General features: G+C 44.9%; 1 protein-coding gene across 2 annotated transcripts in view; it reads left to right on the top strand.

Moving 5' to 3' along the window:
- SYNJ2 (synaptojanin 2) overlaps window positions 1-25,049 on the top strand; it is a 468,795-nt gene that overhangs the window by 348,135 nt on the left and 95,611 nt on the right. For both annotated transcript variants that reach the window (XM_063917654.1, XM_063917655.1), the window contains exons 16-18: window positions 8,738-8,896; window positions 10,255-10,411; window positions 12,063-12,180. In XM_063917654.1, the coding sequence (XP_063773724.1) occupies window positions 8,738-8,896; window positions 10,255-10,411; window positions 12,063-12,180 (434 nt within the window). The remainder of the gene's footprint in view (window positions 1-8,737; window positions 8,897-10,254; window positions 10,412-12,062; window positions 12,181-25,049) is intronic.

Raw genomic sequence — 25,049 nt, 5'->3', positions numbered from 1 at the left:
ACAGATCTCGGCTCTGTCGATTTTCTTCCAGAAAAAATTAGCTTCAGTACCTGAAGTTCAGACATTGTAAAAGGAGTGCTGCATATTCAGCCCCCAGTTGTGCCTCCAGTGGCACCTTGGGATCTCAACGTGGTGTTGAGTTTCTTAAAATCACATTGGTTTGAACCACTAAAAACCGTGGATCTAAAATATCTCACGTTGAAAGTGGTCATGTTATTGGCTTTGGTTTCGGCCAGGCGTGTATCAGAATTGGCGGCTTTGTCATATAAAAGTCCTTATCTGATTTTCCATATGGATAGGGCAAAATTGAGGACTCGTCCCCAGTTTCTCCTTAAGGTGGTATCAGTTTTTCACTTGAACCAACCTATTGTGGTGCCTGCGGCTGCTAGGGACTTGGAGGATTCCAAGTTACTGGACGTAGTCAGGGCCTTGAAAAATTATGTTTCCAGGACGGCTAGAGTCAGGAAAATTGACTCGCTATTTATCCTGTATGCACCCAACAGGCTGGGTGCTCCTGCTTCTAAGCAGACTATCGCTCGCTGGATCTGTGACACGATTCAGCAGGCGCATTCTGCGGCTGGACTGCCGCATCCTAAATCAGTGAAAGCCCATTCCACAGGGAAGGTGGGCTCATCTTGGGCGGCTGCCCGAGGGGTCTCGGCTTTACAACTTTGCCGAGCTGTTACTTGGTCAGGGGCAAACACGTTTGCAAAATTCTACAAATTTGATACCCTGGCTGAGGAGGACCTTGTGTTCTCTCATTCGGTGCTGCAGAGTCATCCGCACTCTCCCGCCCGTTTGGGAGCTTTGGTATAATCCCCATGGTCCTTACGGAGTTCCCAGCATCCATTAGGACGTCAGAGAAAATAAGATTTTACTCACCGGTAAATCTATTTCTCGTAGTCCGTAGTGGATGCTGGGCGCCCATCCCAAGTGCGGATTGTCTGCAATACTTGTAAATAGTTATTGCTAACTAAAGGGTTATTGTTGAGCCATCTGTTGAGAGGCTCAGTTGTTTTCATACTGTCAAACTGGATATAGTATAACGAGTTGTACGGTGTGATTGGTGTGGCTGGTATGAGTCTTACCCGGGATTCAAAATCCTTCCTTATTATGTCAGCTCGTCCGGGCACAGTGTCCTAACTGAGGCTTGGAGGAGGGTCATAGTGGGAGGAGCCAGTGCACACCAGGTAGTCATAAATCTTTCTAGAGTGCCCAGCCTCCTTCGGAGCCCGCTATTCCCCATGGTCCTTACGGAGTTCCCAGCATCCACTACGGACTACGAGAAATAGATTTACCGGTAAGTAAAATCTTATTTTTAGATCAGAAAGTCAGTTATCTTTTGAGAAGGGGGATATATAGGGGTGTATTCAATAAGAGTCGGATCCATTCTGACATGCATTTGTCGGAATTAATCCAACATGCCCTATTCCATTAGAGGCCAAATCCGACTGTCGGATTTGAGCCAAATCCGACTGTCGGATTTGGCCGTTCCGTGTCCTGTCCATGATGCTGCTGTCAGCAGCTCCCCGTGTGTGATTTTGCAGGGAGCTGCTGGAGGGAGCCGTGAAGGGAGCTGCTTGGGGGCAGCCGTGGAAGGAGCCCTGCATCGTGGGACTGAGGAGAGAGAAGCAGACCTACTTAAGTGATAGGCTCTGCTTCTTAGGCTACTGGACACCATTAGCTCCAGGGGGATCGGAACGCAGGTCTCACCCTCGCTGTTCGTCCCAGAGCCGCGCCACCGTCCTCCTTGCAGAGCCGGAAGATAGAAGCCGGGTGAGAAGAAAGAAGACATCACAGGCGGCAGAAGACTTCTGATCTTCACTGAGGTAACACGCAGCGGTAACGCTGCGCGCCATTGCTCCCACACACAACACACACTGAGGCACGGATGGGTGCAGGGCGCAGGGGGGGCGCCTTGGGCAGCAATATAAAACATCTAGGCTGGCATTTTAGTATATATGGGCTGCGGCGGCAATATATATACATATCCCCCGCCAGTATTGTATTTTTGAGCGGGACCAAAGCCCGCCGCTGAGGGGGCGGAGCTTGATTCCACAGCACTGACCAGCGCCATTTTCTCCACAGCACACTGCAGAGAAGCTGGCTCCCCGGACTCTCCCCTGCTGTACACGGTGACAGAGGGCTTAAAAAGAGGGGGGGGCACTTAATTTGGCAGTGAAGGTATATTGAATAATATTAAAGCGCTGTGTGTCTGGGAAATTGTTTTCCAGGGTCATTGGCGCTGGGTGTGTGCTGGCATACTCTTTCTCTGTCTCTCCAAAGGGCCTTATTGGGGGACTGTCTCCAGATTGGATATATCCCTGAGTGTGTGGGGGTGTCGGTACGCGTGTGTCGGCATGTCTTAAGCGGAAGGCTCTTCTAGGGAGGAGGTGGAGCAAATGAGTGTGGTGTCTCCGTCGGCAACGCCGACACCTGATTGGTTGGATATGTGGAATGTTTTAAATGCAAATGTGAATTTATTACATAAAAGGTTGGACAAAGCGGAGTCCAGGGAAAATGCAGGGAGTCCATCCTTGCCTTTTACTATGTCACAGGGCCCTTCTTGGTCTCAGAAGCGCCCGCTATCCCAAATAGCAGACACTGATACCGACACGGATTCTGACTCCAGTGTCGACTACGATGATACGAGGTTGCAGCCAAAGTTGGCAAAAAGTATTCATTATATGATTATTGCAATAAAAGATGTGTTGCATATCACGGATGACCCCTCTGTACCTGACACGAGGGTCCACATGTTTAAAGAAAAGAAACCGGAGGTTACTTTCCCCCCTTCCCATGAGTTAAATGAGTTGTTTGAAAGGGCTTGGGAAACTCCAGACAAGAAACTGCAGATTCCCAAAAGGATTGTTATGGCGTATCCTTTCCCGGCTAAGGACAAGATACGGTGGGAATCCTCCCCCAGGGTGGACAAGGAGTTAACGCGCTTATCCAAAAAGGTGGCACTGCCGTCGCAAGATACCGCAGCCCTCAAGGATCCTGCTGATCGCAGGCAGGAGACTACCTTGAAGTCAATTTATACACATACTGGTACCTTGCTCAGACCGGCGATAGCGTCGGCTTGGGTTTGTAGCGCTGTAGCAGCGTGGACAGATACCTTGTCTGCTGACATTGATACCCTGGATAAAGATACCATTTTACTGACCTTGGATCATATAAAGGATGCTGTCCTATATATGAGAAATGCTCAGAGAGACGTTGGCCTACTGGGTTCCAGAGCCAACGCCATGGCGATTTCTGCTAGGCGAGCCATGTGGACCCGCCAATGGACGGGTGATGCTGACTCAAACAGGCATATGGAGGGTTTGCCTTACAAGGGTGAGGACTTATTTGGGGAAGGTCTCACGGACCTGGTATCCACAGCTACCGCAGGTAAATCCGCTTTTTTACCTTATGTTTCCTCACAGCCAAAGAAAACGCCACATTATCAGATGCAGTCCTTTCGGTCGCATACATCCAAAAGAGGACGGGGATCTTCCTTTCTCGCCAGAGGTAAGGGCAGAGGGAAAAAGCTGCCAGCTACAGCTGGTTCCCAGGAGCAGAAGTCCTCCCCGGCTTCTACTAAATCCACCGCATGACGCTGGGGCTCCGCTGAGGGAGTCCGCCCCAGTGGGGGCACGTCTTCGACTTTTCAGCCACGTCTGGGTTCAATCACAGGTGGATCCCTGGGCAATAGAAATTGTTTCCCAGGGTTACAAGCTGGAATTCGAAGATGTGCCTCCTCGCCGGTTTTTCAAATCGGCCCTACCAGCTTCTTCCCCAGAGAGGGAGGTAGTTTTAAGTGCAATTCAAAAAATGTGTCTTCAACAAGTGGTGGTGAAAGTTCCCCTGCTTCAACAGGGGACGAGGTACTACTTAACCCTGTTTGTGGTCCCGAAACCGGACGGTTCGGTCAGACCCATTCTGAATTTAAAACCCTTAAACCTATACTTGAACAGGTTCAAATTCAAGATGGAATCGCTCAGAGCAGTCATCGCCAGCCTGGAAGGGGGGGATTATATGGTGTCTCTGGACATAAAGGATACATACCTTCATGTCCCCATATATCCTCCTCATCAGGCGTTCCTGAGGTTTGCTGTACAGGATTGTCATTACCAATTTCAGACGTTGCCGTTTGGACTTTCCACGGCCCCAAGGATTTTCACCAAGGTAATGGCGGAAATGATGGTGCTCCTGCGCAAGCAGAGAGTCACAATTATCCCGTACTTGGACGATCTCCTGATAAAAGCGAGATCGAGAGACCAGTTGCTGAACAACGTGTCACTCTCCCTGAGGGTGTTGCAGCAGCACGGCTGGATTCTCAATCTACCAAAGTCACAGTTGGTTCCAACGACCCGATTGCCTTTCTTAGGCATGATTCTGGACACGGAACAAAAAAGGGGTTTTCTCCCATTGGAAAAGGCCCAGGAACTCCAGAGCTTGGTCAGGGACCTGTTGAAGCCGAAAAGGGTGTCGGTCTATCAATGCACTCGAGTTCTGGGAAAGATGGTGGCGTCTTACGAGGCCATTCCCTTTGGCAGGTTCCATGCAAGGACTTTTCAGTGGGACCTTCTGGACAAGTGGTCCGGGTCCCATCTACATATTCATCAGAAGATCAGCCTGTCCCCTAGGGCCAGGGTATCTCTCTTGTGGTGGCTGCAGAGTACTCACCTTCTAGAGGGTCGCAGGTTCGGCATTCAAGACTGGATTCTGGTGACCACGGACGCGAGCCTCCGAGGATGGGGAGCAGTCACACTGGGAAGAAACTTCCAGGGACTGTGGTCAAGCCAGGAGGCTTGTCTACACATCAACGTACTGGAATTGAGGGCCATATACAACGGCCTCCGTCAAGCAGAGAATCTTCTTCGCGACCTACCGGTTCTGATTCAATAAGACAATGTCACAGCCGTGGCTCATGTAAACCGCCAAGGCAGGACAAGGAGCAGAGTGGCAATGGCGGAAGCCACCAGGATTCTGTGCTGGGCGGAAAATCACGTAAGCGCTCTGTCAGCGGTATTCATTCCGGGAGTGGACAACTGGGAAGCAGACTTCCTCAGCAGACACGATCTCCAACCAGGAGAGTGGGGTCTTCATCAAGAAGTCTTTGCAGAAATAGCAAGTCTTTGGGGACTTCCTCAAATAGACATGATGGCGTCACGCCTCAACAAAAAACTTCCGAGGTATTGTGCCAGGTCAAGGGACCCTCAAGCAGTAGCAGTGGACGCCCTGGTGACACCGTGGGTGTTTCAGTCGGTCTATGTGTTCCCTCCTCTTCCTCTCATCTCAAAAGTATTGAGAATCATAAGAAGAAAAGGAGTACAGACAATTCTCATTGTTCCAGATTGGCCTCGAAGGGCCTGGTATCCGAATCTACAGGAAATGCTCACAGAAGATCCGTGGCCGCTTCCTCTCAGAGAGGACCTGTTGCAACAGGGGCCCTGTCTGTTCCAAGACTTACCGCGGCTGCGTTTGACAGCATGGCGGTTGAACGCCAGATCCTAGCAGGGAAGGGCATTCCGGACGAGGTCATCCCTACTCTGATAAAGGCTAGGAAGGAGGTGACAGCGAAACATTATCACCGTATCTGGAGGAAGTATGTCTCTTGGTGTGAAACCAAGAATGCTCCTCTGGAAGATTTCCATCTGGGCCGTTTTCTCCACTTCCTACAGACTGGAGTTAATATGGGCCTAAAATTAGGCTCCATTAAGGTTCAGATTTCAGCCCTATCCATTTTCTTTCAGAAGGAATTGGCTTCTCTACCAGAAGTCCAGACTTTTGTGAAGGGAGTGCTGCATATCCAGCCTACTTTTGTGCCTCCAGTGGCACCATGGGACCTTAACGTGGTGTTACAATTCCTTAAGTCTCCCTGGTTTGAGCCTCTTCAATCCGTGGAATTAAAGTATCTCACTTGGAAGGTGGTCATGTTGTTGGCCTTGGCATCGACAAGGTGAGTGTCTTAGTTGGCGGCCTTGTCTCACAAAAGCCCCTATCTGATTTTCCATGTGGATAGAGCTGAGTTGCGGACTCGTCCTCAATTTTTGCCTAAGGTGGTTTCCTCTTTCATATGAACCAACCTATTGTGGTGCCTGTGGCTGCGCGGGACTTGGAGGATTCCGAGTCCCTTGATGTGGTCAGGGCATTGAAAATTTATGTAGCCAGAACGGCTCGGGTTAGGAAAACAGAGGCACTGTTTGTCCTGTATGCAGCCAACAAGGTTGGCGCTCCTGCTTCTAAGCAGACTATTGCTCGCTGGATCTGTAACACGATTTAGCAGGCTCATTCTACGGCTGGATTGCCGTTACCAAATTCGGTAAAAGCCCATTCCACTAGGAAGGTGGGCTCTTCCTGGGCGGCTGCCTGAGGCGTCTCGGCATTGCAGCTTTGCCGAGCGATGACTTGGTCGGGGTCAAACACTTTTGCTAAATTCTACAAGTTTAATACCTTGGCTGAGGAGGACCTCATGTTTGCTCAATCGGTGCTGCAGAGTCATCCGCACTCTCCCGCCCATTTTGGAGCTTTGGCATAATCCCCATGGTCCTTACGGAGTCCCCAGCATCCTCTAGGACGTAAGAGAAAATAAGATTTTAAACCTACCAGTAAATCTTTTTCTCCTACTCCGTAGAGGATGCTGGGGACTCCGTAAGGACCATGGGGTATAGACGGGCTCCGCATAGTAGTTCAGGCCAGTCCTATGAGGTGCGAGTTGCTATTGCACCAGCGTGAAAGTGCCGGTAACAACACCACAGCACGTGTGTCGTTCCCCCCACCCCATAGCCTGATCTCTCCTCAGATTTGCATATTTTTGTACAAAGCCACAGTCCTGAGGCAACTAAGTATGGTACTGTAATTCCAGCTAATTAGTATTGATCAGTAAAAAAAAAAAAATATATATATATATATATATATATATATATATATATATATATATATATATACAGTACCAGTCAAAAGTTTGGACACACATTCTCATTCAATGGTTTTTTTTAATTTTAATTATTTTCTGTATTGTAGATTAATACTGAAGACATATGGAATTATGTTGTAATCAAAAAAGTGTTAAACAAATCAAAATATGTTTTATATTTTAGATTTCTGAAAGTAGCCCCCTTTTTCTTTGATGACAGCTTTGCACTTTCTTGGCATTCTCTCAGTCACCTTCATGAGGTAGTCTCCTGGAATGGTTTTGAATTAACAGGTGTGCCTTGTCAAGAGTCAATCTGTGGATTACTTGCCTTCTTAATGTGTTTGAGACCATCAGTTGCGTTGTGCAGAGGTAGGGTTAGTACACAGTGGACACCCCTATTTGACTACTGTTGTAATCCATATTATGGCACGAACCACTGAACTCAGTAAAGAGAAACGATGGTCCATCATTACTTTAAGACATGAAGGTCAGTCGATATGGAAAATTTCAAGAACTTTGAATGTATCTTCAAGTGCAGTTGCAAAAACCATCAAACTATGATGAAACTGGCTCTCATGAGGACCGCCCCAGGAAAGGAAGACCAAGAGTAACCTCTGCTGCAGAGGATATGTTCATTAGAGTTACCAGCCTCAGAAACCGCTACATAACAGCACCTCAGATTGGAGCCCACATAAATTCTTCACAGAGTTCAAGTAGCAGACAAATCTCAACATCAACTGTTCAGAGGAGACTGCGTGAATCAGACCTTCATGGTCGAATTGCTGTGAAGAAGCCACTACTGAGGATGAACAACAAGAAGAAGAGAATTGTTTGAGCCAAGTAACAGAAGGAATGGACATTAGACCAGTGGAAATCTGTACTTTGGTCTGATGTGTCCAAATTTGAGATTTTTGGTTCCAACCGCCGTGTCTTTGTGAGACGCAGAGAAGGTGAGCAGATAGTTTCTGCATTGGTGGTTCCCACTGTGAAGCATGGAGGAGGAGGTGTGTTGGTGTGGGGGTGCTTTGCTGGTGACACTGTTGGTGATTTATTCAAAATTCAAGGCACACTTAACCAGCATGGCTACCACAGCATTCTGCAGCGCCATGCCATCCCATCTGGATTGCGCTTACTGGGAGCATCATTTGTGTTTCATCAAGACAATGACCCCAAACACACCTCCAGGCTATGTAAGGGCTACTTGACCAGGGGTACTGAGCAGCCAACAAGTGCTCAGTACCTCTGGGAACTCCTTAAAGACTGTTGGAAAACCATTCCAGGAGACTACCTCATGAAGCTGATTGAGAGAATGCCAAGAGTGTGCAAAGCTTTCATCAAAGCAAAAGGGGGCTACTTTGAGGAATCTAAAATATAAAACCTATTTTAATTTAACACTTTTTTGTTTACAACATAATTCCATATGTGTTCTTTCATAGTTTTGATGTCTTCAGTATTAATTTACAATGTAGAAAATAATTATATATATATAATATGTACGCATGTCATACTCTTTGGACAGTTGTGGTAGTCAATTTTTCCTCTTTTATTTAATACATTATTTGACAAAAGGAACTTTATTTCAGAAAATCAATGAATGATGTTCGTATTGTGTTCTACAATATTAGGTATCAATGAAAGAAATAAAGGAGTAAATATACTTATCTCCAATAAATTAGAGAAAAAAGTATAAATCAGTATTACAAAATTGAAAATGTAATTTATATTTTACATAAAATGAAACTACAATTAGACTTTGTGATATTTACATGGTGAAACCCTTGCAATGCCAGTCATCTTAACCTATTTTTTTTGTTTTTGTTTAATGTAATCCAGGGAAGAAATGTGTTTTCACATGATTATGTATTCTGGTGTGGAGATTTTAATTACCGGTTAGACCTCACATATGAAGAAGTTTTCTATTTTATTAAACGTCAGGACTGGAAAAAACTTTTTGAATTTGATCAACTTCAGCTTCAAAAGTCTTGTGGAAAAGTATGTATTTTTCTAAATAAAAATTATCTTTATAGGGTTCACAGCAGTTATACTGTTGTTTTATCACACAATGTAACTTTTAAAGATACAGTAGGTTGTGCAAATATTTGGGGAACTGGAAGATAAAGTTCACGTCAGTCAGGCTATAGAGAAATTAGAACAAATAAGCAACTTTAGCCTAGCAATGGAAATTATTCATCAGGACACAAGATAGCATAATGGATGCTCTTTGGGTTGTGTTGTCCACCATTAAACAATTTTTAGATAAAATGTACTTTTTCATATAATTTTATGTTCATGTTACATGTTACCTGATTATTGTGTCTACTTCATATTTCTGTAATGTAGTCTACATATAGGACATTTTGTCCTATTATTTTGTAGTATGTTTTTAAGATTTTTTTTTTTTTTGTAATACCTAATCACTGTTTATACAGTACATCATCAAGCTTGGCAACATCATCAGGTATAATAGAGTGTCTTCTGTGCAGGATTCCTTTATTTGTGTGGAACATAACAGAAGGATACTGGAATTTTTATTTGAAAGATATGTTGACGATCGATGGAACATCCTACTCCAAATCAATTAGATGTTACTTATAAAATCGTTTTTTTAGCTGAAGTTATTAAGACTAAATTGGAGAGATGTAATGAGATAACTGGGTAACTAACTTAGCTTTACTTTGACCCTACTTGGAAATACTGTACCCAGGAGAGATGGAAGTATCTTGAGTCCTGTTGGAGAAAGAGCGCTATATAAATAAAATTATTATTATTATTATTATTATTATTATTATTATTATTAAGTAACATACCTACGGGCACTGGAAAGGGTTATATCTGAATTCTCGTAGGTGCCTTCTCATTCAAATAAAACACTTTGGAATAATGGCATAATAAGAAGGTAACACTAAAATAATGCTACTAGATGACTGTGTGGCCCACTGTCATTCTCTCAGTGAGTAATCCAGAATTAAGTTCATTATAAGCTCACTATTATTTCATAATGGAGGTAAGATGTACAGTGAGAGTCACGATGTGCAACAAAAGCATACATTAACATCATAACCATTCTAAGCAACATACCTGTTAAGGGCTTGATAAGTATGAAGAGAAAAGTATTATACACTGTTTATTATTGTAGGTAAAACCTCAAGTGTTGCATGAAAGACGCCAGCACTAAGGCAGCTATGTTGTGGAAAGCTTATAGGAATCCTTTGGTTCCATCACGTTTACATTATAAAGAACTATGGTATACAACAACATTTGGTATATAAAGTGTACTTGCATTGTACCATTTTTCTATCATCAGATAGCATCCTTATTAGACCATATTCATTATGTTTTTTTCTCTATAGATATTCAAAGACTTCTATGAAGGTACAATTCACTTTGGCCCAACTTATAAGTATGACATTGGTTCAGAAGCATATGATACAAGTGAAAAGTGCAGAACCCCAGCTTGGACAGACAGAGTATTATGGTGGAGAAAGAAATTACCATTTGAAAAATCAGGTACTAGCCTAATCACTTATTTTTAGATAAGATTATTACAGTCAATGTTCCAGTAAAACTACGCGGTGAAACACTTACACTTTACTTGTACAGTTTTTGTAATACTCCTGTTATCTAAGCCAACGCATATTTCAGTTTTTTGTCTTTTAAAAAGGATCCATCCTACACATGCAGCAGCATTATTGGTAACAACATTATGGGGGGACTAGAAAAGGCAGGCTATATTATAGCGCAGGAATAAGCAGTTACAGTATGTAACAAATACATACAATGATATAAGGGTCCGAAGTACAGTCCCGTGCTCATCGGATCGGATCTGGAGATTGTCACTGTTGCACCAAGGATACATCGTACCACGGAACAGTGAATAGGATCGCATGCAAAATATCGTATGCAAAATGACGCCGGCGGGGAGTTGCGGAGTTATCGCATGCGAGGCTTAGTGTATGGCCACCTTTAGAAAAATCGCTTTCAGTTAAGATAAAAACATTTTTATTTATCTTGTGTGGACCATTGGCTGGAGCTGCCAGGGTCCTGGATGGTTGTACTGGTCTCATACCACTCTACTCTCTATTTTCCCCCTGACGAAGTGGAATTCATTGCTTACATGTGGACTTAATTTATACATGAAAAGCATGTAGCATGCTTTGGGGAGTTTTTTAGGGGGGAGGGGGTGTTATCTACTTCAGCTTGGCCTGTTTGAAACAAGCTGAGCACTGAAAGTAGAGCGCAGAACGGTGTGGGCCGTTGTAGGAATTAGATACCCCATTAGAACAGATAAATGAGTATTACAAAGTAAAAAATATTTTTATGTCTGTCAAAAACAAGATATATGGTTTAAATGGAATTATCTTTAAATACTTCCAAATGATGTAGTTGACAGTGTGGGGCCAGTATTAGACTAATTACTTTTTTAATTGAAACCACTGTGGCCTTAAATGTGTAATACAAGTGGTTGAAGCTGGATCTCTTCAAGTATAGACTTTAAATATGTACTATATATGTATATACGTGTATATATATATATATATATATATATATATATATGTATATATGCAGAAAGTAATGGTGGCACTCAGAAATAAACAGGCAGAGTCAACGCTGGTAAAGTCGACGTTTCAGGGACTGCTCCCTTTTATCAAGACACCAAGGTGTCTTGATAAAATGGAAGACCTCCCTGAAACGTCGACCTTACCAGCGTTGACTCTGCCTGTTTATTTCTGAGTGCCACCATTACTTTCTGCCCACATGCTCATTAGAGAGGTTGGACACCGGATCACTTCAAGTCGACTACTAAGCGTGAGAGCCGGACACTCTTGTGTTTATATATATATATATAGATAGATAGATAGATAGATGTAGAGAGAGAGACAAAAGTCATATGCACTATGCTTATAATACTTTACAGTATGCTGTTTTGTGACAAGCCACAATGAATTTGTGAGTAATGAAACACGGCATTGGTTTACCATGGTAAGACACCAAATTGGCAAATTAGAAACTAGTATTTTACAATGGTAATTATGCCATGTTTTCATATCGCATAGAAACTTATTTGCTTCTGCAATTATAAAATGCTTGTAGAACATCATTTTTACTAACCACCATGCCCTAACATATTTTATTACATGTGCTCATAATCCACATGTAGCTGGAGACCTTAATCTTCTAGACAATGATCTGGATTTCAGTACTAGAATAAGACACACATGGACTCCTGGTGCACTCATGTATTATGGTAGAGCAGAGATTCCGGCATCTGATCACAGGTACTCTATATCCTTTAGATTTTATTCCCAGTGAGATTTGCAGCAACATATCGTCAGCTTTAAAAAAAAAAAAGTAAAGATTTATAAAAATATTTTTATTGCAAAGTACAAGAAGGATAAGATGTGTATTACTTTCAGCATTCTGTTCTGTGCAGATGAGAGTGGTGACAGTTTTATGTCCTTTCTTTTCCCATTGTCAAGCTTACATTTTTCTTGTGTAGTGGATAAATAATAGTCTAATAGCCTGGATGAGAAATCTTAATGCTATAACAAACAGTGACATTCTAGAAAATTGTTTCCTCCAAACTTTGTAGTAATTGACAGTTTGTGGAAGGCCCTCTCCTATTTAAGCATGTCAATAATCAAATGCAAGGCTAAATAAAAAAAAAAATGGATTGCCTGGTTTGATGTGAACGAGGTTGGTTTTGCCATTTGTACAGTATCTAACTGTGCAACTGTGCTTGTCACACAACTGTTGTACCCTGAGGAGTCCACTTCCAGGTTTTGGAACTCTAGTTTGGTCCAGGGGGGAAGTTTGTGTGTGTGTGTGTATATATATATATATATATATATATGTATACCAATGGATTGGCACTCACCCTTCGTAGTTACAGACGCCCCGAGGGGTGGTTGCGCCCCGAAACGTTGGACCATTTTTTTCACTATGGAATAAACACCTTTTGCTTGTAATTGCTCGTATCTTTCCCTGAGTGCCGCTGCATGCCAGGAAACGTCGTGTATATATATATATATATATATATATATATATATATATAGAAGCAAAAGAATCAGCGGCACTCAGCAGACTTGATATAAAGTGAAAAAGTCTTTAATCCGGTCCTACGCCGTTTCGGGGACTGCACCCCGTCTTCAGGGACAAATCATACACAAATACACAGTACAATGTATACACTTATATACCCTCCCAAACAGGTACTCAGTGCCAGGATTAGACTCACCTGTCCGGCGCCGCCGCCAGCGTCCCGTCCGTCAGTGCAGCTGCACAGGTCCCGGAGCAATGACGTCAGGAAACAGCGACGGGCAGGGAGCCAATCCAAAAGCATGAGGTCTGCGTTGCTAGGTAACTACTGTAACCAAACCAACCCAAAGGTTGGTCTTGCGTGCTGTCATAATAAAACATAACAAAACAAAACATTTAACACAGACATCACATAACCAGACAATAAACAGAACAATCAGTTAAAAACACGGGAGACCAGCGGATCAAAGCAATTACCGGCATCACAACAATTACCTCAGTCTGAGCATTAGTAACATAATAAACAGTAATTATTTTATAACTCAATACATATCACTGTCCTCTTATATTTAGAAAATATAGAGTTATGCTTAACGCTAGGTAAATAAACCAGTCGGATAAAGCACTATGCTGTACTTGCTGTTTATAAAAAACATTGTAGACCTAGTGTCTCATTCAGCCCCCTTGGTGACAGGGTATCAAGAACATAAATCCACCTGCTTTCACGTTGCATGAGGACTTTGTTCCGATCCCCGCCCCGATGGGAAAGAGGAACATGGTCAATAATGATAGCTCGCATGCTGGCTACCGTGTGCCTCGCCTGCATGCAATGTCGAGCAATCGGCTGTTCACTCACACCCTTTTCTATCGCTTGCTTGATGGCGCTGCGATGCAGTGCCATCCTCTCTCGGAATTGCCTCTGTGTCTTGCCGACATAGGCAAGCCCACAGGGACATTTTAACATATAAGTTACATGTGCAGTGGTACAAGTGACTCGGTAACGGATCTTAAATTGTTTCCCCGTTATGGGGTGACTGAAAGAGGAACCTGTCATAAATGTGTTGCACGTAGAGCAACCAAGGCAGCGGAAACACCCTACTTTAGGGCGCAAAAAATGAGATTGTATTTGTTTGGTCAATGGAAAGACATCCAATTTAACCACTTTATCGGCAATACTTTGCCCTTTGGTATAACTGGGGAGTAGCCTAGTGCCTTGTAGGGCTGGTAATGTGTGGTCTGAATTGACCAATGGCCACAATCTCTTTGCCTGACTGACTATAGAGGTGGTTGCTGTAGTATACCTATTAACCCACGGGATCCTAGGGGCCTCTTGTGTCAAAACTGTTGGTGGAGTTACTGCGGAATTCAGTAAGGACTCCCTGGTGTGTCTCATGACTTTGGTCTTACTGGCTAACAATTCCTCTCGTGGGTATCCTCTTGCCTGAAATTTATCCACCATCTGATCGAGTGTCTCAATTGATTGCTGTGGGTCAGAGATAATACGCCTAGCCCTCAGCATTTGGGAATATGGTAAACCCTTACGTGTGGAATACGGATGAAAGCTAGCATGATGTAGGACCGAATTCCTGTCAGTTGATTTAACATATAAATTAGTATGTATCTCTCCTGATGTTACCGTAATGGCTACATCTAAACAGTGAATCTCATGCTCTGACATCTGATAAGTAAATTTGACTGCCCCATCTAATGCATTGTGCTCATCTAATAATGCCGATAAGGACTCTGCACTACCCCTCCAGAAGATCAATAAGTCGTCTATGTACCTCTTGTAGAAGTACAGAGACGACTGATCGTGGGAGCCAAACAGAGTGGTTTCTATTGAATACATGTAGGCATTAGCGTACGATGGGGCCACTGGGGACCCCATCGCACAACCTGCAAGTTGTAAATATATGCGCCCATTGAATGTAAAGTAATTACGGGTCAACACTAATGTTAACAGATGTAAAAAAAACCTCTATTGCTGGACCCAAATATAGCGGGTTGTCAGTAATGAGATCCCGTACAGCCTCCACACCCGCATCATGAGGGATGCAGGTGTAGAGACTGGTGACATCTGCACTACATAACATCAACTGCTCAGTAGGTAGCACCATATGTTGTAGATGTATCAACAGAGTTGTCGTATCTTTCAAATACGAAGGTACCGCTTGAATACAAGGGTTTAAATATGCGTCTAAAAAGATCGCCACTGGGTGATACAAGGAATTTCTGGCCGACACAATAGGTCGGCCAGGGGGATTAGTCAAAGACTTGTGCACTTTAGGCACAGTGTAAAATAAAGGCACTATCGGGTAATCTACTTTCATAGCTTGTACTTGTTCTAAGCTCAGTGAACCAGTCAATGCTGCTTGCGTCAGAAATGCATCTAATTCCCTCTTGTACTGTATTGTAGGGTCAAAGGTCAGTAATTTATAAGTAGCGGCATCAGTAAGTTGTCGATTGCTCTCTGTCACATAGTCAAATCCTGAATGACGATAGCTCCGCCTTTGTCAGCATCCCTTATTATAAGATCAGTCCTAGTTGACAAGTCCTTCAAGGCGTTCCTCTCTTGTTGACTAAGATTTGGGTAGCTGCCTATGCTGGACGCTTGTTGATAAGATTGTTCCATCATCCTGGAAAATGTACGTATTGAGGGATTATTAGTACTAGGATCAAATTTAGAGCGTGGTGCTACTCTCTTTAATTTCTCTGGGATGGTGGATGCCTGTCTAGAGTCCTCACTCATCCCAAAATGATTCTTCAGGCGTAGTTTCCTGTTAAATTTATAATTTTCCACCTGTGAAGAAAAAGCATTCGGTTTTACCGTTGGCACGAAGGACAAGCCTCTGGATAATAACTTAAGTTCTGCCTGTGTAAGGGGAGTGGAAGACAGGTTTATAACTAAATCGGTCAACGGCGTGGGGGTCGCCGTGTGCTGTAGCCTCTTGTTCTGCCCCGACCGCCTCGTCCGGAGTGGGGCGATTGCACCATCGAGTCAGTACCCCTAAAGGGTAGGCCGCTTGGTTAGAAGTAGACGGCGTGCTGGTTTGTTCACTGTCTGTCACAGAGGTACTGGAGTCTCCGTTGACGGTAACTCCTATGTGGCTGTGAACGTTCATATGAAGAAGTAGTGTTACTGGGCCATGCATAAACTTTTCATTGTTGATAGTCCTGTTGTACTTTATACAGTTTTTCTTTTTTGTATTTAATCAAATTACTCCTATATTCCTCCATTTGGACCTGTATCTTATCAACCCAATTGGTGGTCTTGTCTGCTGCTAATGTGGCTTTATGTGCAGCCTCAAAGGCTGTTAGTTGCTCCTTAATGAGTGTCAGTTCTCGGGTAGACTCCTCTACTACCAGAAGCATCAGGTCTGTGGAGCACTTATTTAAAATGGCCACCCAACGTCGGCAGAAGGGTATACTGTAGCGTCCAATGGTAGGGGTGTTCCTTATCCTAAAGCCCCTGGGTATTTGGTTGTTCCTATAGTAATCTGATAATGTGATACCATGGTAAGTAAAGTCACATTCTCATTGTTTTAATTTCTGCCATTGGCGAAAAAGCTCCTCTACTGTGGATGAAGGCAAGTCATCTTCCAATTTTTGCTTGATTAAAATGGCTTGAGCCTCCACGTCGGAATAGCTGTAGCGCTCTTTAGCATCAAGCTGTGCTAATTCCCATGCAGCCTCGACGTCTGAGTCAGCTGCCGACATGCTGTGCTAAGACAGAGGGTGTCGTCTGTGGCAGTATTGCAATGGATAGCTGGATACACCCGTGTAGGCTAAAAGCAATAGTATTGTGACACTGAGTATCTGTCCCAAGAGCATGTGCTTGAAGCACAACTATAACGTCCCATTGGTGCCTATATATAAAACTCTGATAAATTGTAATCATGATCATTTGCAAATTCTGAAGGTTGGCAAACAACCATGTCTCTTGAGACTGTTTCTTGAGACCAGTATTGCCACTGTTCCTAAGACCCTATCTTGTTCTTTGGAAGAGCCTGAACCGCACTGGCTAATTCATAACGTTCAGTTTCGAGAGTGAGTTTCTTTAAATTCCTTTTCACACAGTTTACCTGCTGTAGCTACTCAGACAATGGGGTATATTTACTAAGCTCCCGATTTTGACCGAGATGCCGTTTTTTCTTCAAAGTGTCATCTCGGTTAATCTCGGTCATTTACTAAACACTAATCACGGCAGTGATGAGGGCATTCGTAATTTTTTGCTAGTTCAGGTAAAAAATTACGAATGAATACACCATCGGTCATATTACGCCTGTTTAGATATGAATCTCGGTCATTTACTAAGAAGTGCAAAGCAAAAAAACACAAAACACTGCCGTGAAAAATTACAACTCGTAAAAAAGTCCTAAAAAAAAACAGACCTGCTTTTTTTTTCCGTGATTTGAGATGCATGCAGGGATCCATGAGATCCGTGCATGTATATCAGTGGGAAGGGGTGGGAAAGTGCTTATTTTTGCCAAAAAAATTGCGTGGGGTCCCCCCTCCTAAGCATAACCAGCCTCGGGCTCTTTGAGCCGATCCTGGTTGCAGAAATATGGGGAAAAAAATGACAGGGGTTCCCCCATATTTAAGCAACCAGCATCGGGCTCTGCGCCTGGTCCTGGTCCCAAAAATACGGGGGACAAAAAGAGTAGGGGTCCCCCGTATTTTTAAAACCAGCACCGGGCTCCACTAGCTGGACAGATAATGCCACAGCCGGGGGTCACTTTTATACAGCGCCCTGCGGCCGTGGCATCAAAAATCCAACTAGTCACCCCTGGCCGGGGTACCCTGGGGGAGTGGGAACCCCTTCAATCAAGGGGTCCCCCCCCCCCAGCCACCCAAGGGCCAGGGGTGAAGCCCGAGGCTGTCCCCCCCCATCCAATGGGCTGCGGATGGGAGGGCTGATAGCCTTTGTTGTAAAATAAAAGATATTGTTTTTAGTAGCAGTACTACAAGTCCCAGCAAGCCTCCCCCGCATGCTGGTACTTGGAGAACCACAAGTACCAGCATGCGGCGGAAAAACGGGCCCGCTGGTACCTGTAGTACTACCACTAAAAAAATACCCAAAAAAACACAAGACACACACACCGTGAAAGTATAATTTTATTACATACATACATACACACATACATACATACTTACCTTATGTTCTCACGCAGGTCGGTCCTCTTCTCCAGTAGAATCCAAGGGCTACCTGTTGAAGAAATTCTACTCACCAGATCTATGGGTCCAGGCTCCTCGGCAAATCCAGGGTTAATCCACGTACTTGAATAAAAAAAAAAAACGGTGTCCCGACCACGAACTGAAAGGGGACCCATGTTTGCACATGGGTCACCTTCCCACGAATGCCAGAAACCCACTTTGACTTCTGTCTAAGTGGGTTTCTTCAGCCAATCAGGGAGTGCCACGTTGTAGCACTCTCCTGATCAGCTGTGTGCTGCTGTCCTCACTGACAGGCGGCACACGGCAGTGTTACAATGTAGCGCCTATGCGCTCCATTGTAACCAATGCTGGGAACTTTCTGCTCAGCGGTGACGTCACTTTAGGTCAACCGCAGGGCAGAAAGTTCCCATCATTGGTTACAATGTAGCGCATAGGCGCTACATTGTAACACTGCCGCGTGCTGCCTGTCAGTGAGGACAGCAGCACACAGCTGATCAGGAGAGTGCTACAACGTGGCACTCCCTGATTGGCTGAAGAAACCCACTTAGACAGAAGTCAAAGTGGGTTTCTGGCATTCGTGGGAAGGTGACCCATGTGCAAACATGGGTCCCCTTTCAGTTCGTGGTCGGGACACCGTTTTTTTTTATTTATTCAAGTACGTGGATTAACCCTGGATTTGCCGAGGAGCCTGGACCCATGGATCTGGTGAGTAGAATTTCTTCAACAGGTAGCCCTTGGATTCTACTGGAGAAGAGGACCGACCTGCGTGAGAACATAAGGTAAGTATGTATGTATGTGTGTATGTATGTAATAAAATTATACTTTCACGGTGTGTGTGTCTTGTGTTTTTTTGGGTATTTTTTTAGTGGTAGTACTACAGGTACCAGCGGGCCCGTTTTTCCGCCGCATGCTGGTACTTGTGGTTCTCCAAGTACCAGCATGCGGGGGAGGCTTGCTGGGACTTGTAGTACTGCTACTAAAAACAATATCTTTTCATTATCACAAATGGCTATCAGCCTCCCCATCCGCAGCCCATTGGATGGGGGGGGGACAGCCTCGGGCTTCACCCCTGGCCCTTGGGTGGCTGGGGGGGGGGGGACCCCTTGATTGAAGGGGTCCCCACTCCCCCAGGGTACCCCGGCCAGGGGTGACTAGTTGGATTTTTGATGCCACGGCCGCAGGGCACTGTATAAAAGTGACCCCCGGCTGTGGCATTATCTGTCCAGCTAGTGGAGCCCGGTGCTGGTTTTAAAAATACGGGGGACCCCTACTCTTTTTGTCCCCCGTATTTTTGGAACCAGGACCAGGCGCAGAGCCCGATGCTGGTTGCTTAAATATGGGGGAACCCCTGTCAATTTTTTCCCCATATTTCTGCAACCAGGATCGGCTCAAAGAGCCCGAGGCTGGTTATGCTTAGGAGGGGGGACCCCACGCATTTTTTTTTGTGATTTTACATTGTTTAATTAAAAAAAAAAAAAATAAGAACCCCAGCACGGATCACACAGATCCGGCCGAGATTGATTGTAAAAAAAAACGGCAGTGTTTTGCTAATCACTGCCGTAAAAATAGGTAAAAAAAAACGAATGACATCGACATCGGAAGCAAAGAAAAATACGAATACGACAGCTTAGTAAATCCATCGTAATCAATTCAAAAAGTTGCAGTTTTACACTGTCGATGTCATTCGTGATTGAACTTTGACCTATTTTCGGAAATTACGAATCTTAGTAAATATACCCCAATGACTCAATAACTCTTTGAGTTCTTGAGCTTAGGCTTCATATATTTCCATAATTTTATCTTTAGAGTTGACCAGTTCTTACATCTCCTCACAAAGGTGCTTATTGTCAAGATTGTCAAGAGCTTTGATCTCTCTATCACAAGCCTATGTTTCTGCTCAGGTACAATCTGCATATTTGGCAAAAAGAGTTTTCTCCTCACAGAGTCTTTGTTCCATCTGTTGCGTCTTCTTTTTCCTGACAGTTGAAGACACTGAAGAGCGCCCTTTGTTCTTTTTTACATCATTGAGAACCTATATTCTAGTGTTTTTATCCTGACGTCTTGGTACAACACCCTCGGGACTGATTCTTAGTCGCAACCAGGTCTAGATCGAATGCGTCTGCATCTAGGGCTTTTTAGCAAACTGTGCATGCATCCCAGGTTTCATACACATCTTTAAGTAGTTATGAGTAATTCTGACACACATGCATCTCACAGAAATGTTCCGTTGATGTGTGGCCAGAGTTGCAACCTACACTGAGTCACATCTTCTGTATCTGCACCTAGAGATGGTAGTTCTTGCAGGTGGGTCACAGTGTGATTGCACAGACGCATACAACTCACAATACAGTAGAGTCGCATACGCTTTACGGTCGCTACAGTCATCTCCTTTTCACTCCGTTCTTTGAGAGTGTCAGCTAAGTATATAACTTTGTAAGCTTCATATTCTGTGTGCTTTGTCAGGCGATCTTTCACTAATTTATACACCACAAGCCTTGCTTATATCCTCTATCTGACTGTTCTGAATCCATTTAATTCTACTTTCTCTATCGTCCTAAGTGGATGCTGGGGTTCCTGAAAGGACCATGGGGAATAGCGGCTCCGCAGGAGACAGGGCACAAAAAAGTAAAGCTTTTACCAGATCAGGTGGTGTGCACTGGCTCCTCCCCCTATGACCCTCCTCCAGACTCCAGTTAGATTTTGTGCCCGAACGAGAAGGGTGCAATCTAGGTGGCTCTCCTAAAGAGCTGCTTAGAGAAAGTTTAGCTTAGGTTTTTTACTTTACAGTGAGTCCTGCTGGCAACAGGATCACTGCAACGAGGGACTTAGGGGAGAAGTAGTGAACTCACCTGCGTGCAGAGTGGATTTGCTGCTTGGCTACTGGACACTAGCTCCAGAGGGACGATCACAGGTACAGCCTGGATGGTCACCGGAGCCGCGCCGCCGGCCCCCTTGCAGACGCTGAAGAGAGAAGAGGTCCAAAATCGGCGGCTGAAGACTCCTGAGTCTTCATAAAGGTAGCGCACAGCACTGCAGCTGTGCGCCATTTTCCTCTCAGCACACTTCACACAACAGTCACTGAGGGTGCAGAGCGCTGGGGGGGGCGCTCTGAGAGGCAAATAAAAACCTTATTAGAGGCAAAAAATACCTCACATATAGCCCACAGAGGCTATATGGAGATATTTAACCCCTGCCTAACTTCAAAAATAGCGGGAGACGAGCCCGCCGAAAAAGGGGCGGGGCCTATCTCCTCAGCACACAGCGCCATTTTCTCTCACAGAAAAGCTGGAGAGAAGGCTCCCAGGCTCTCCCCTGCACTGCACTACAGAAACAGGGTTAAAACAGAGAGGGGGGGCACTGATTTTGGCGATATTGTATATATATAAAAGATGCTATAAGGGAGAAACACTTATATAAGGTTGTCCCTATATAATTATAGCGTTTTTGGTGTGTGCTGGCAGACTCTCCCTCTGTCTCCCCAAAGGGCTAGTGGGTCCTGTCCTCTGTCAGAGCATTCCCGGTGTGTGTGCTGTGTGTCGGTACGTGTGTGTCGACATGTATGAGGACGATGTTGGTGAGGAGGCGGAGAAATTGCCTGTAATGGTGATGTCACTCTCTAGGGAGTCGACACCGGAATGGATGGCTTATTTAGAGAATTACGTGAGAATGTCAACACGCTGCAAGGTCGGTTGACGACATGAGACGGCCGACAATCTATTAGGACCGGTCCAGGCGTCTCAGAAACACCGTCAGGGGTTTTTAAAAAAACGCCCATTTACCTCAGTCGGTCGACACAGACACAGACACGGACACTGAATACAGTGTCGACGGTGAATAAACAAACGTATTTCTCATTAGGGCCACACGTTAAGGGCAATGAAGGAGGTGTTACGTGTTTCTGATACTACAAGTACCACAAGAAAGGGTATTATGTGGGAGTGAAAAAACTACCTGTAGTTTTTCCTGAATCAGATAAAATAAAATGAAGTGTGTGATGATGCGTAGGGTTACCCCGATAGCAAATATTGGCGTTATACCCTTTCCCGCCAGAAATTAGGGTACGTTGGGAAACACCCCTTAGGGTGATAAGGCGCTCACACGCTTATCAAGTGGCGTTACCGTCTCCAGATACGGCCGCCCTCAAGGAGCCAGCTGATAGGAAGCTGGAAAAATATCCTAAAAAGTATATACACACATACGGTGGTTATACTGCGACCAGCGATCGCCATCAGCCTGGAGATGCAGTGCTGGGTTGGCTTGGTCGGATTCCCTGACTGAAAATATTTTATTCATGTACAGCATTTAATAGGATGCATTCTATATATATGTATGTGAGATGCACAGAGGGATATTTGCTCTCTGGCATCAAGATAAGTGCGTTGTCCATATCTCCCAGAAGATGTCAGGGACACGACAGTGGTCAGGTGATACAGATCCCATACGGCAGATGGAAGTATTGCTGTATAAAGGGAAGGAGTTATTTGGGGGTCGGTCCATCGGACCTGGGGACCACAGCAACAGCTGGGAAATCCAACCTTTTTTACCCCAAGTTACATCTCAGCTAAAAAAGACACCGTCTTTTCAGCCTCAATCTTTCCTTTCCCATGAGGGCATGCAGGCAAAAGGCCAGTCATATCTGCCCAGACATAGAGGTAAGGGAAGTAGACTGCAGCAGGCAGCCCTTTCCCAGGAAAAGAAGCCCTCCACCGCGTCTGCCAAGTCCTCAGCATGACGCTGGGGCCGTGCAAGCGGACTCAAGGTGGGGGGGTAGTCTCAAGAGTCTCAGGGCGCAGTGGGATCACTCGCAAGTTGACCCCTAGATCGTACGAGTATTATCCCAGGGGTAAAGATTGGAGAGTCGAGACATCTTCTCCTCGCAGGTTCCTGAAGTCTGCTTTACCAACGGCTCCCTCCGACAGGGAGGCAGCATTGGAAACAATTCACAAGCTGTATATCCAGCAGGTGATAATCAAAGTACCCCTCCTACGACAAGGAAAAGGGTATTATTTTTCCACACTATATTGTGGTACTGAAGCCAGACGGCTTGGTGACACATAGTCTAAATCTAAAATGTTTTGAACACTTACATAAAAGGTTCAAATCGAGATAAAGTCACTCAGAGCAGTGATAGCGAACCGGAAAAAAGGGGACTATATGGTGTCCCTGGACATCAAGGATTACCTCCATGTCCAAATTTTGTCCTTCTCATCAAGGGTACCACTGGTTCGTGGTACAGAACTGTCAATATCAGTTTCAGACGATGCCGTTTGAATTATCCACGGCACCCCGGGCCTTTTTACCAAGGTAATGGCCGAAAAGATGTTTCTTCAAAGAAAAAAGGCATCTAAATTATCCCTTACTTGCACGACCTAAAAAGGGCAAGTTCCAGAGAACAGTTGGAGGTCGGAAGAGCACTATCTAAAGTAGTTCTTCGGCGGCACGACTGGATTCTAAATATTCCAAGAATCGCAGCTGTTTTCCGACGATACGTCTGCTGTTCCTAGGGATGATTCTGGACACGGTTCAGAAAAAGGTTTTTCTTCCCGAGGAAAAAGCCAAGGAGTTATCCGACCTGTCAGGAACCTCCTAAAACCAGGAAAGGTGTCTGTACATCAATGCACAAGAGTCCTGGGAAAAATGGTGGCTTTTTACGAAGCAATTCCATTCGGCAGATTCCATGCAAGAATTTTCCAAAGGGATCTGTTGGACAAATGGTCAGGGTCGCATCCTCAGATGCACCTGCGAATAACCCTGTCGCCAAGGACAAGGGTATATCTTCTGTGGTGGTTGCAAAAGGCTCATCTATTGGAGGGCCGCAGATTCGGCATACAGGATTTGATCCTGGTGACCACGGACGCCAGCCTGAGAGGTTGGGGAGCAGTCACACAAGGAAGAAACTTCCAGGGGGTATGGACGAACCTGGAAAAGTCTCTTCACATAAACATTCTGGTACTAAGAGCAATCTAAAATGCTCTAAGCCAGGCGGAACCACTCCTGCAAGGAAAACCGGTGTTGATTCAGTCGGACAACATCACGGCGGTCGCCCATGTAAACAGACAGGGCGGCACAAGAAGCAGGAGTGCAATGGCAGAAGCTACCAAGATTCTTCGCTGGGCGGAGAATCACGTAATAGCACTGTCAGCAGTGTTCTTCCCGGGCGTGGACAACTGGGAAGCAGACTTCCTCAGCAGACACGATATTCACCCGGGAGAGGGGGGTCTTCATCCAGAAGTCTTCCACATGCTAGTAAACTGTTGGGAAAGACCAATGGTAGACATGATGGCGTCTCGCCTCAACAAGAAACTGGACAAGTATTGCGCCAGGTCAAGAGATCCACAGGCAATAGCTGTGGACGCACTGGTAACACCTTGGGTGTACAAATCAGTATATGTGTTTCCTCCTCTGCCTCTCATACCAAAGGTATTGAAGATTATACGGTGAGGAGGAGTAAGAACAATACTAGTGGCTCCGGATTGGCCAAGAAGGACTTGGTACCCGGAACTTCAAGAGTTGGTCACGGACGACCCGTGCCCTCTACTTCTGAGAAGGGACCTGCTACAACAGGGTCCCTGTCTCTTTCAAGACTTACCGCGGCTGCGTTTGACGGCATGGCGGTTGAACGCCAGATCCTAAAAGGGAAAGGCATTCCAGAAGAAGTCATTCCTACCTTGATTAAGGCAAGGAAGGAAGTCCACGCGAAACATTATCACCGCATTTGGCGAAAATATGTCGCGTGGTGCGAGGATCGGAGTGTTCCGACGGAGGAATTTCTACTGGGTCGTTTCCTACATTTCCTACAATCAGGATTGTCTATGGGTCTCAAATTGAGATCTATTAAGGTTCAAATTTCGGCCCTGTCAATATTCTTCCAAAAAGAATTGGCCTCAGTTCCTGAGGTACAGACTTTTGTTAAAGGAGTACTGCATATACAGCC

This window comes from Pseudophryne corroboree, chromosome 4 (genome assembly GCF_028390025.1).
Source record: "Pseudophryne corroboree isolate aPseCor3 chromosome 4, aPseCor3.hap2, whole genome shotgun sequence".
Classification (NCBI taxonomy): Eukaryota; Metazoa; Chordata; class Amphibia; order Anura; family Myobatrachidae; genus Pseudophryne; species Pseudophryne corroboree.
The sequence above is the reverse complement of the archived record's forward strand: the minus strand, read 5'-3'. Positions and strand labels throughout refer to the sequence as shown.